Source organism: Cicer arietinum, chromosome 1 (assembly GCF_000331145.2).
Source record: "Cicer arietinum cultivar CDC Frontier isolate Library 1 chromosome 1, Cicar.CDCFrontier_v2.0, whole genome shotgun sequence".
Classification (NCBI taxonomy): Eukaryota; Viridiplantae; Streptophyta; class Magnoliopsida; order Fabales; family Fabaceae; genus Cicer; species Cicer arietinum.
In genome coordinates, this window is record NC_021160.2 from 1,333,224 (window position 1) to 1,345,613 (window position 12,390).

At 31.5% G+C, this 12,390-nt stretch overlaps 3 protein-coding genes across 3 annotated transcripts; 2 read left to right on the forward strand and 1 right to left on the reverse strand.

The window, feature by feature from the left end:
- Positions 1-2,790: 2,790 nt before the first annotated feature.
- On the forward strand, positions 2,791-4,415 carry UGT78K3 (anthocyanidin 3-O-glucosyltransferase 7). Its single transcript, XM_004485560.4, has one exon. It carries the CDS (start codon positions 2,902-2,904, stop codon positions 4,267-4,269), a length of 1,368 nt encoding a protein of 455 aa, XP_004485617.1. The 5' UTR covers positions 2,791-2,901; the 3' UTR covers positions 4,270-4,415.
- Positions 4,416-4,612: 197 nt separating this feature from the next.
- LOC101498525 (pentatricopeptide repeat-containing protein At4g31070, mitochondrial) lies at positions 4,613-6,810 on the forward strand. The gene has a single exon (XM_004485561.4). It carries the CDS (start codon positions 4,673-4,675, stop codon positions 6,596-6,598), a length of 1,926 nt encoding a protein of 641 aa, XP_004485618.2. The 5' UTR covers positions 4,613-4,672; the 3' UTR covers positions 6,599-6,810.
- Positions 6,811-10,817: 4,007 nt separating this feature from the next.
- LOC101498868 (uncharacterized) lies at positions 10,818-12,227 on the reverse strand. Its single transcript, XM_004485562.4, has one exon. The coding sequence runs from the start codon at positions 11,872-11,874 to the stop codon at positions 11,077-11,079; it is 798 nt and encodes a 265-aa protein (XP_004485619.1). The 5' UTR covers positions 11,875-12,227; the 3' UTR covers positions 10,818-11,076.
- Positions 12,228-12,390: the final 163 nt, after the last annotated feature.

Below are 12,390 nucleotides of genomic sequence, written 5' to 3' on the forward strand. Positions count from 1 at the left end.
TTGGAACACCTTTCAACTTGTATTGTGTCAAATCATATGCACAAGGTAATCTATGAGAGTTTTTACGTATACAACGACATACGAATTTGTCGTTATCAACATAGCTGACTATCTTGTATTCATCAACAATATCAGCTAACATTTTCCTATTTACAACCGAAATCAAATTATCATAAAATAGATTGTTGTGTATATGCTCTTTGCGACCCTTACTTGTCTCAAATGACCCTTTTAACTTAATAATTGCAATTTCAACATCTCATTCATATCATCTCATGCCTTACAAAAATCTCTTTTATTGTGTTCCAAAAATCTCTTCAATAACTAATGAGCATACCCAACTCTAATATTGAAACATATAAAAGGTTTGATATTATTTCAATAAAAAGTCTATCAAACATGCATGTTTAATCTTAAACATGTATAAATATAAAACAAAATGCAAAGTTTTAATGACATATCTGTTAATCGTAGTATTTTCTAGATGCAATATTCCATTGGTCTATACTTCAAGAAATCTTTCTCTGTGACAAGTCAACCATGTGTCTCTGATGTAGTCAAATAAAATAATATTATTGACACATGATTGCTCAAACCTTTGCAAAAGTTGCTCGTACTCTTTCTCTTCATAACAATAAACAATTTTTCTTCACAAATCTAGAATAGGTTCCTGCATATCCTTCTTCAATATATATTGTTTGCATTTGCCTCCAACATTTTTGTTGATATGAAGTTGACAAAGTAAATTTGTTGAAGATGAAAATACAAATTTAATTGCATTCATTAAAACAAGTTATCTGTTAGTCATGATCACATGAGAAATGAGTTATTAGAAACAAACAAATCTTTTAACTTCTTCAATGTCCAACAAATATTTTCTTGACGCTCACAATCTATGTAAGCAAATGCAACAATATTTGATGTTAACTCAGTTGAAGTTACACCAACAATTTCAAACAATGGTAAGATATACTTATTGATTTTGTAGGCGTTATCCATGGTCAATACAAGACGAGACATATTCAAAAAAGTTGTGGAATCTGAATGCCTCTAAAACATGTCCTTCACAATGTTGAAGTCTTCATGAGTCCTACTCCAAAAAATATATTTCTCAGTTTCAAGTAACTTCAACATATGTTACATATCAGTTATGGGTCCTTTCAAATTCTTTATTTATGTGGTTCGTCGCTTATAAATTTGAGAGATATTAGTCATGTTCTCCTTATCTCGTTCTCTCAAAGATGACAAAATGTGTCTCGATGATGTCCTTTTTTTAAAAAATAAAAATAAAAATTCTTTTGATGGTTATCTTTATCAATGATTTCATCTTTTTTAAAAATAAAAATACAAATTTTGTTGATGGTTATCTTTTTCGTTTAGTGAAATAAAAGAAATGATGTTTTTAGTTTTGAATAAACTATATATAACAATTATTTTTTCCAAATTTTTTAACACCGTTCCATTTTTAGTGTTAGAACTTGAAAATTTTCATTAAACTGAAAAATACACTAATGTGGTTGTGTCATCCAATATTATTAAGTAAATGACTTTCTATTTAAAAGTGATTCTTAAAAACAATTTCACTTCTAAAAATTAGATCAATCAAATAAAATTTTAAAAAAATGTTTTTTAATACAAAAATGAGAACACTTGTATTGTAATTAACATGATTACTCGTATTATGATCTCATCTTTTGATTGTAGTTTTGTTTTTTCTTTGCATCTATCTAACTAACTATTAACAAGCCAAAGCAATGTGCGGGAGTTAGAACTCCACGTGACAACAACTGCACTTAATGAGAAATGATTCTTCAAGGAAAATTTAGAGATCCTTTTAATTTGAATATTTCTAGTTTTTATACATTTGATTTATTTTTATTATTCTTTCTATCGTATCATTAATATATATATATATATAGTCACTTACTCTATTTTTCTTTCTTACATAAAACATTTTTTAAATGTTAAATATTGAATGAATGGTGCATGGATAATTATGTGAAGGCGTGAGTGCGACGTGGAGAGTGAGGGGTGGGAGAAGTTACACATGCAACTATCTTATGTAAATTATCAATACTAACCGGTAGTTGCACTCGCCACTCCACAACAGTTAGTTAAGTATAACGGTACGTCTTCGGTCACTAGTGCATCTACCACCGTATAACGGTAAAATGATATTTTTTTCTGTTATTTGAATTTATATACCTAAAATATCATTTTAATTTGTACACATATATTTAATTTTGACTTTTCATATTCTTAAATACTGTATTAATCTAGATATTTGAAAATTAATTTATATTTAGAAACAAATTGTTTTTATCAAACGAAACGAGTACTTCTATTTAAAGACGAATGATAGTAAAAATAAATTTAATAAAATTTATACAATATTGTGAATAATTCACACCACAACGATCTATACTAGGTTTTTTTTTTCAATACCCTCTTTTTGAAAAAAAAAACACACCAAAATACCCCATTTGAAAAAATATACCAAAATGTCCCTTTTTTTTTTTCTTTACTTACAAGTAGCCATTTGGAATGGCGACTTCCTTAAGGAAGTCCGAGTTCCAAATGGCGACTTTCCACTTTGATTTTAAAAAAAAAATGACATTTTAGTATATTTTTTTCAAATGAGATATTTTGGTGTTTTTTTTTCAAAAAGAGGGTATTGAAAAAAAAAGACCCTCTATACTACTTTAATGAATTGATTTATTGAATAGTAAGTAGAGTGACACCTACGTACGACTATATACGTGTCCCCATGCATAAGCAGGTAATTAAGTGCAGAGTAGCTGCAAAAGTAGTATAAGGCTCACAAGTCGCAACTCTCAAATCTCAATAATCGACTTTGTTGTTCATTGCAGCTACCATCTCCACTCTCATATTCCCAACATCATGACAATCTCATCGGATCACATAAAACATGTCGCAGTTTATGTTTTTCCCTTTGGAAGCCATCCTGTTCCTCTCTTAAACCTTGTACTCAAACTAGCACATGCATCACCAAACACACTTTTCTCATTCATTGGAACCCAACAATCCAATAAACCTCTTTTCTCAAAACCCAACATCCCCAATAACATCAAACCTTTTAGTATTGATGATGGTGTTCCAAAGGGTCATGTACTTGGTTCCAACCCAACTGAAAAATTGAACCTTTTTCTTCAAGCTGGTCATCAAAATCTTCAAAAGGGAATAGATTTAGCAGTTGCATATACAAAACAGAGAGTCACATGCATAATTTCTGATGCTTTTGTTGTTCCTTCATTCTTTTTAGCTCAAAAACTAAACGTTCCATGGATTCCAATTTGGCCTCCTTTGTCATGCTCTCTCTCTGCACATTTCTACACTGATTTGATACGCCAAAATATCGCTGAAAACAATGAAAAAGATAGAGTTTTGGATATTCTTCCTGGTTTATCTAACATGAGAGTTGGAGATTTGCCTCAAGATGTAACAGATGGTGGTGAAGATGAGCCACTATTTTCGAAGACACTTGCTTTATTAGGCAAAGTGTTACCTCAAGCTAAGGCAGTGGTTATGAACTTCTTTGAGGAATTAGATCCACCTTTGTTTGTTGAAGATATGAGATCAAAGTTAAAGTGTCTGCTTTATGTTGGTTTTCTCACTTTTTCACTACCTTTACCACCTTTGCCACCTTCTGAGAGTGATGAGACTGGTTGTTTGTCATGGTTGGACAAACAGAAAGATAGATCAGTTGTTTATGTTAGTTTTGGAACTGTGGTGACACCACCACCAAATGAACTTATTGCAGTGGCAGAAGCATTGGAAGAAAGTGGATTTCCATTTCTTTGGTCTCTTAAGGATCATTTGAAAGGACTTCTTCCAAATGGGTTTCTTGAGAGGACTAGTGATTGTGGAAAAATTGTTTCTTGGGCACCTCAAGCTCAAGTTTTGGGACATGATTCTGTTGGAGTGTTTGTGACTCACTGTGGATGTAATTCTGTTTTTGAGAGTATTTCAAATGGGGTGCCTATGATTTGCAGGCCATTTTTTGGAGATCATGGGATGACTGGAAGAATGGTTGAAGATGTTTGGGAGATTGGTATGAGGATTGAGGGGGGAGTGTTTACTAAAAATGGATTGGTGAAGAGTTTGAATCAGATTTTGGTGAGGGAAGAAGGGAATAAGATGAGAGAAAAGGCTCAAAAGGTGAAGAGGACTGTGCTTGATGCAGCTGGACCACAAGGTAAAGCAGCACAGGATTTCAAGACTTTGGTGGAACTAGTTTCTAGCTCTTAATTAGTTACAAGTTGAGAGTTATTTGGGTGTTTTTTCTGTGCTTTTTGTGTTTTATGCAAATTATTAGGGTGATATAGTGCAAAGTAAAAGACAGGGCAATTAATCTTGGAATAAGGGATGCATAAAGTTACTACTATTAACTTTCATTATTTTTTTAGTGAATTAATTTACTCTTTTATGTCATTAAATATAAGCAAATTTGGATTGACAAAAGTTTGTGTATTTCGTCTAAATTTTAAATCAAATATATTAAAATTGTTTATAAAAATCAGCATTTGTAATCCATGATGTTGTACTAGTATATTAACAAGATGTTATATTTATATAAAAATCTCAAATTTATATCAAAATATAGGAATAACAACGTTGATAATAATGGTACGATTCTATCATATCATATCATATGAATCTTAAAAATGTTGTACCAGAAATGAAGTGGCCACACATACACACACAAAACGCAATGACTCTGAATTTGAATCCTCTTCCATTCAATTACATGTCATTCTTCACTAGACGACTCTCATCTACTGTGGTCCCCACACAATCCCCTTCAGATCATATCAAAACCTTGGTTTCAAATGCTCTTTATCACCAAACACTTGAATTTTTCACACAACTCCATTTTACTGGTCACCATTTCAGTTCCATCCTTTGTGTTCTTCCATCAGTCATCAAAGCATGTTCCTATACTCACTCTCATGCCTTTGGTCAACAGCTTCATTGCTTAGCTCTCATCACGGGCTTCCATTCCGACCCACTTGTCTCCAATTCCATCATCTCCATGTATGCTAGATTTTCGGATATCCGATCGGCACGCCAAGTGTTTGATACAATGCCTCACAGAGACTCTATTACATGGAACTCGATGATCAATGCTTATTTGCAAAATGGGTGTTTTTTAGAAGCTTATCAAACGTTGAAAGATTTGTACTTTCTTGGTTTTCTTCCCAAGCCGGAATTGTTAGCTAGCATGGTGTCCATGTGTGGGAGGAAAATGGGTTCGGGTTCGAGGAAAGGAAGACAGATTCATGGTCTTGTTGTTGTTGATGGGAGGATACAAATTCAACATTCAGTTTTTCTGTCAACAGCTTTTGTGGATTTCTATTTTAGGTGTGGTGAATCTTTGATGGCTTTAAGTGTGTTTGATGGGATGGAGGTGAGAAATGAGGTTTCATGGACGGCTGCGATTTCTGGTTGCACTGCTAATCAAGATTATGATGTAGCTTTTGAATGCTTTAGAGAAATGCAGGTTGAGGGAGTTAAGCCAAATAGAGTAACATTGATTGCACTTTTAGCAGCTTGTGAAAGGCCAGGCTTTGCTAAGTATGGAAAGGAGATTCACGGGTATGGCTTCCGTCACGGGTTCAATTCATGCCATAGCTTTTCATCAGCTCTCATAAACGTGTATTGTCAATGTGGAGAATCACTGCACTTTGCTGAGCTAATTTTTGAAAGGTCTAGTTTAAGAGATGTGGTGCTGTGGAGTTCAATCATAGGGAGCTATTCTCGAAGAGGCGAAAGCGTCAAAGCTTTGAAGCTTTTTAATAAGATGAGGACTGAGGAAACTGAACCAAACTATGTAACTTTATTGGCAGTGATATCTGCATGCACAAACTTATCTTCATTAAAGCATGGTAGTGGAGTCCATTGCTATATCTTAAAATTTGGACTTGATTTTAGCATCTTTGTGTGCAATGCACTAATAAATATGTATGCTAAATGTGGTTGTCTAGACGATTCTCTCAAGATATTCCTAGAAACGCCGAATAGAGATTCTGTTACTTGGAGTAGTTTGATCAGTGCCTATGGCCTTCATGGATGTGGAGAACAAGCTTTACAACTTTTTTATGAAATGAAAGAGAGAGGAGTGACGCCTGATGCAGTTACTTTCCTTGCAGTTTTATCTGCTTGTAATCATGCTGGCCTCGTCACTGAGGGAAAACAAGTATTTGATGAAGTAAATGCAGATTGTGAAATTCCAATCACTATAGAGCATTATGCATGCCTAATAGATCTTCTTGGAAGGTCAGGGAAGCTTGAAGACGCTTTGGAAATACTGCGAACGATGCCTATGAAACCGAGTGCAAGAATATGGAGCTCCCTCGTATCGGCTTGTAAGCTTCATGGAAGACTAGACATTGCAGAAATACTATCACCCGAGCTTATAAGATCAGAACCGAATAATGCTGCTAATTACACGTTGTTGAATATGATTTACGCCGAGCGTGGTCATTGGCTTGATATAGAACAAGTGAGGGAAACCATGAAACTACAAAGATTAAAAAAATGCAATGGATTCAGCCGCATTGAGGCAAGAGATTATTAGATTGAGTAGTTTCTAGCAAACCAAAACCAGAATGTTTGAACTTTGAAGGGTGGCTTTAGACAGGGTCAAAATAAAATGGTTAAGGTAGAAACTAAACCACTAATCCTAATGTTAAGCTAATGTGTATTGTTATCCAATAGTTTGTGCAATGGAATGTTAATATGGGGAGAGGAAGTTGGTTATTGAATATGAAATAATTGGACATTGATCAATTGAAGTTGGGCTAATAATAGTAGAAATGGCACCTAAAATATTTAAAATTCAACTAACAGTTACTTTATGTTTAAAGTTTAATGGTTTAATTGCAATTTTAATCTCTAATTTTCACCAATTTGTAAAATTTGTCACCCTAATTTAGAATTCAATAGTATTGATCCATCTCTCGGTTTTTTTTTAAGTATAATATGCTAATCTGACATATTTTAAACGATGTGATATATGATATGATGATGTTGAATAATTAATACTCATAAAATTGCGATAAAATGCTATAAAAACTTCGATTATTTATTTTTATAATTTAATTGATAACGTATAAATAATTAATGCATTTAAATAGTTCTACGTCATGAGATTTTATGTCGCATAATTTAAAATGTCGTATCACCAATTTTAAGTTAAAATATCCAAGTGAATGACCAAAATTGATGAATTTTAAAATAGATAGACCAATTTTACAAATTGATGTAAATAAGATACCAAAATTACAATTAAGCCAAATTTAATCTAAAAGTTGAGTAAAAAAATAATCTATAGTAAAATAAATTATAAAAGAATAAAAAATAATTTCTTTATTTAAATAAGGGTTTTCAAGAATAATTTACTTACAACATAATTTCTTTCAAAAATATTAAAGAATAATATCCTTCATTTACAAAATTTATTATTTGGAATTATGGATAATGTATATTCAAGAATAATTTCTTTATCATAAAATTTATTATTATTTTTTATTTTTAGATGAAATATTAAAAAAACTTGCACTCAACTAGAGGGTCTAAATTCGAATTTGGAACATGTGAATTGTGAATAAAGAGAGTCTAACTAAAGCAATTAAATTTATGTGAATTTTCTTTATTGTAAATTTTTTAATGTCTTCATCAAAACAAACAACACAAACATGGAGAGTTTCTATAAGATTGCTATATCTTTGAAGAGCTAAAAAGTAGGAAAAAAATTAATGACAATATTATTAATTTTTAAACGAATTAAGAATTAAAATTTTGTTAATATCTTTGTTGGTAAATAATTTATAAGTCCAGATTTAGTGTAAGTTTTTTAGAATGTGACAATGTCTATTCTGTTTATATTTTTATTTCCATTAATAAAAAAATAAATAAAAAATAACTTAGGTGATACTAAGTGGATACATGCTTTTAGTGTGGTAGATGCATGTTTGGATATGTGTTCATGAACTTCTATATGACAATATATTGTCATTTGTCACGAATTGGATCCTCTCGTGTAATATAAGAGTCCATTTAAATTTTATTCTTTCGTTTAGGAAAAATCTCCGCCTTCCAATTAAACAGAAAATAAGAAAACATCAATGAAAATTATTGAGAGAATTCATTCACATCACGGGTTTGCTTATGTGGTGTCACCACGTTTTGCTTTGCTTCTATTCCAAACACACATTTCATCAACCAACATTAGTGTCTTTGCTTCTTTTCCAAACCCAGTCTATTGAACAAAGTAGATTGGTCTATGAAATGAATTTTGTGGATTGACAATTAGATATCTTACACCATAAAATATTAATTAAAATAATTAGGCGTAAATTTTTGTCGTTATAAATTTTAATATGATATTGTAATTGAATATGTGACTTATTCACGATGATTTTAAATCAATATTATTTTGTCAAAAATAAATTTGTCGATAAAATTTAGTATGCATTTGATTTTGTAGACTAAAATTGATTTTAATTAAAAGTGAATCAGATGTAAAATGATTTATATTTATATATATTTAAGTAAAAGTGAATTTACTAATAAATTTTAGTGTAAAAATCACGTTTAGATTCAAAATATACATATGTTAACTTCAAGTTAGAATCAATTTTAGAGACAAAATTAATTTTGCTCGACATCAAAATCAATTTTACAACTCCATAATTAATTTTTGCCTCTCAAAAATTGAAACCAAACATGCACTTAATTATCAAAGGTAAATTTATGAGTATTTGTGATCATATATTGATTAATTATAGACAAATTAATCCATGAAATATATAAAGGCATAATTGCTCTTGCAATCCCTTAATTTAATTTCAGGTAACACTTGAATAATTTATTTTTTTCTTTTTCTTCTAGATTTAGTCTTTTATTTAATTTTAAGTAATAATTTGATCATTTATATCTTAAAATATTAACAATGTTATTATTTATTTAAAAAAACTTATAAAATTCATCAAAATCTTCAAACAAAACTCATACAATTCAATACCAATTTCAAGAAACTAATATTCATAACTCAAATATTCAAATAAACTAATATTTATATCTCCAACAATATCAAATTCATCAAATAAAGAATGAAAATATGAGTTTATTTGAATATTTGAGTTCTGAATTTGATGAAATTTGTATTATATTGAAGATGATAACTAATTTCATGGGTTTTGTTTGAAAATTTTGATGAGTTTTTTGAATTTTTGTAAAAAATATGATAACATTGTTGACATTTTAAAACACAAAGGATCAAATTGGTACTTAAAATTAAGTAAAAAACTAAATAAAATAAAAAAGACAAAAGAATGAACTTGAAATTAAGTTAAGGGCCACATTAGCAATTATGACAATATATAAATTTCATAGGAAAATTAGTTCGCGTTGTGATGGCGTTGATATGATATCTATGTGGAGACTCGAATATTCAATTAACATCTCACATCACAATCTCTAACAATAAAAAATTGAGTATCGACATTTTTAATTCCTATTTTACAATTTCAACAATGTATTTTTCAATTTACAAAATTCAACGATTAATTTGAGTGACGCCTATAATTTAAAAAACCAATTTGTCTTTTCACTCAATTAAATTCTATGTCAACTTACATTTATGTGTCATGTACACTAAGTTAAGTATCAACTCAAGATTCAAGAGTCTAAAATTTGGAAGAAGAAAAAAAACAATACTAAATAGCCCAATTAATAAATGCATATACATCTTGGAACATATAGTCTCTTCATTTGATAATTTGAACATGTAATATAAAAAAACTTGGTTTAAAATTAAAATGAATTCAAGTTTATGGATACTTGGAAGTTGTTATCAATTTAACTCAAGCTAAACCATCAAGATTTTGGGGGAGTGAATGACTTGAGGAAAGGTCACTTTCCGTTTCCAATGTGTATTGCCTGTCCTATACGATACAAAGCACCACTAGTGGTCCATTTGATCAACCTCTACGTTGTGTTTTCATGACAACTAATTCTCTACAAACCAACTTACTTATTTGATGAATGAATTTAATTTATATCCATTATCACTGCAAAAGTTTTTTATATTGTCAATCAATTCAAACTTAATATGCAGATGTGATCTAAAATCATTGTTCTAAAGTGAACGACTATTACCAATCACCTAACTGTTCTTAATCGTTATGTTGCTTTAACATAAATCTATGAATATCATACAAAGTGAGAATTGGAAATAGAAACATAAGAAGGAAAAAATGGTGTATAATCAGAAACTTCGCAAAATTAATGGACATTGCATCAGATTAAGAGACATTATAGTCACAAAAAAGAGATGCACACAGTGTGAGTTTCTTCGCCTATTGGCAACACGAAAAGGAGAACCCTTTCATACCAGCTGAATTGACATCTGCGAATTTCGCAATTACATGTCATTCAATCATGCTTGGAGGAAGATCCAACATTCTTCAACAAAGAGATATACACAACAGAAGAAAATGTTCACAGCATAGAAGTTCATAAAGAACCATAGAATATGTATCCTACTACCCTACACAGTACAGAATCACAGGTTGAGTCTCCGAAGAAGCTTAATTTGGAGGAATAAAAAGTCCAAATTTAATCAAAAGCACAATGAAATTCCCCCAAAGGATACATAAACAAATTAATAAACCATAATGTTGAGGCTAATTTACAACAATAAAAAACCATTAAAAACAACTATACAAAAAAAAGGCACTGTTATCATATGTCCACAGAGTTACCAGCCTAAAACCATAATCAGATGCTTGCAATGTCAAAAGCTTCATGAGATTCATTCACAAGATTAATGTAGTAAGCCTGAAATGAAAGTTGGATTACTTGAAACCAATTCCACCTTGACAAAAGATACAAACTTATTATATCAGAATAGTTATTAGCTAATTCAAATGCATTGATGGATAAATACAATTTACATTGGGGGATGGAAGTAAAATGATGCAAAAGGCATAATTCCATTTAGCAAGCTTGAGATAGATGAGACAACAACTTTCACCTAGTGTGGATGGGATTCTAAGAAGCATCATCATATTCAACAGAGAAATTACAAAACTCCCTAGTGAAATCAGCCCCTTCAAGTAGCTCAATTTCGTCATCATTCATAAATTCCCTCAGTTTCTCCTTATAAATCCCCAACTGTTCCTCCAAAAAGCTCTTCTGAGACTCATGTTGCACAACATTCCACCTCAATGATTCGATCACTTCCTGATCATACTCTTGCCTCTCCTCCACCATCCTCCGAAACTGATTGGCTTGAATCTCGACCGAACTCTTCTCATTCTGCAACCTCAAGATCATTGCCATTGCCTCCTCCGCAGCCGTGGAAGCCGCCAAACGTTCTTTCTCAATCTCCGCACACGCAGCATGGTATCTCTGTCTCTCCATTTTCACCAAATTTCTGAGCGACATTACATCAAACACCTCATCTTCCAAATTCTCATCCCTCTCTTTCTCCTCGGAAGCCACTACCCCATCATCACATTTCGCAGGTGATTTCAATTGGGTATCCAAATTATGAACCTTTGTTGGATTCCAAAAGATGGGTGTATCAGAAAAACGCAGAATCTTGAGACAAATACCGAAGATCAAAACAAGACCAACGAAATTGAAAAGACGAGAGAAATAACCAAGGAGAACGAAACCACAACCAAGTTCACTGGCTTGTGTGAGGAAATTGAAGGTGGAAGGTAAATCCATGAAGAGAACAAAACGAAGGGAAAATCGAAGAAACTTGTGATATAAAGAGAGAACAGAGTGATGATGAAGAAAAACGAACAAACAAAGCGAACCCAGAGTCTGCATCTGCATCATCTGGGGGGTGCTAACAATAGATTTTGACACAACACCCAATCTTAGCGTTAAAGCGTGCGTGCTACCGAAAATTAAAAGTAATATAATACACAACACTAATTGTAAGAAATGGAAAAATAAAATAAAAAAACTAAACGGTGTTGTTTTTGTTAGTGTACATGTTAGGTTATTATGGTATGATTAAGATTAATCACACACGCGTAATACTGTGAAAAAAGTGTGAGAGAATGCCATTACTATGTTGCTGATTGAAATTTAAATTGAATTTGAAATGTGAGGAAGAAGAAGGAAGAGAAGGCGTAGAAATAGAGGTGAGAAGAACATCGGTTATGAATTATGATAATGGTTATGGTTATGGGTCCCGTTAATACTGTCTTAAACCATTTCGTTTTTTTTATGCCGTTGCTCATTAATTTAATTAATAATCGCGGATCCGTATTTATGCTTTATTATTAATGCGTATTTAATGGTAAGATACCCAATTTGCCACGCACAAAAGTTTTGATATGTATACAA

Bases quoted from the DNA above. Each gene is read 5' to 3' on its own strand.
- UGT78K3 (XM_004485560.4), top strand. From the start codon at position 2,902: ATGACAATCTCATCGGATCACATAAAACATGTCGCAGTTTATGTTTTT.
- LOC101498525 (XM_004485561.4), top strand. From the start codon at position 4,673: ATGAATCTTAAAAATGTTGTACCAGAAATGAAGTGGCCACACATACAC.
- LOC101498868 (XM_004485562.4), bottom strand. From the start codon at position 11,874: ATGATGCAGATGCAGACTCTGGGTTCGCTTTGTTTGTTCGTTTTTCTT.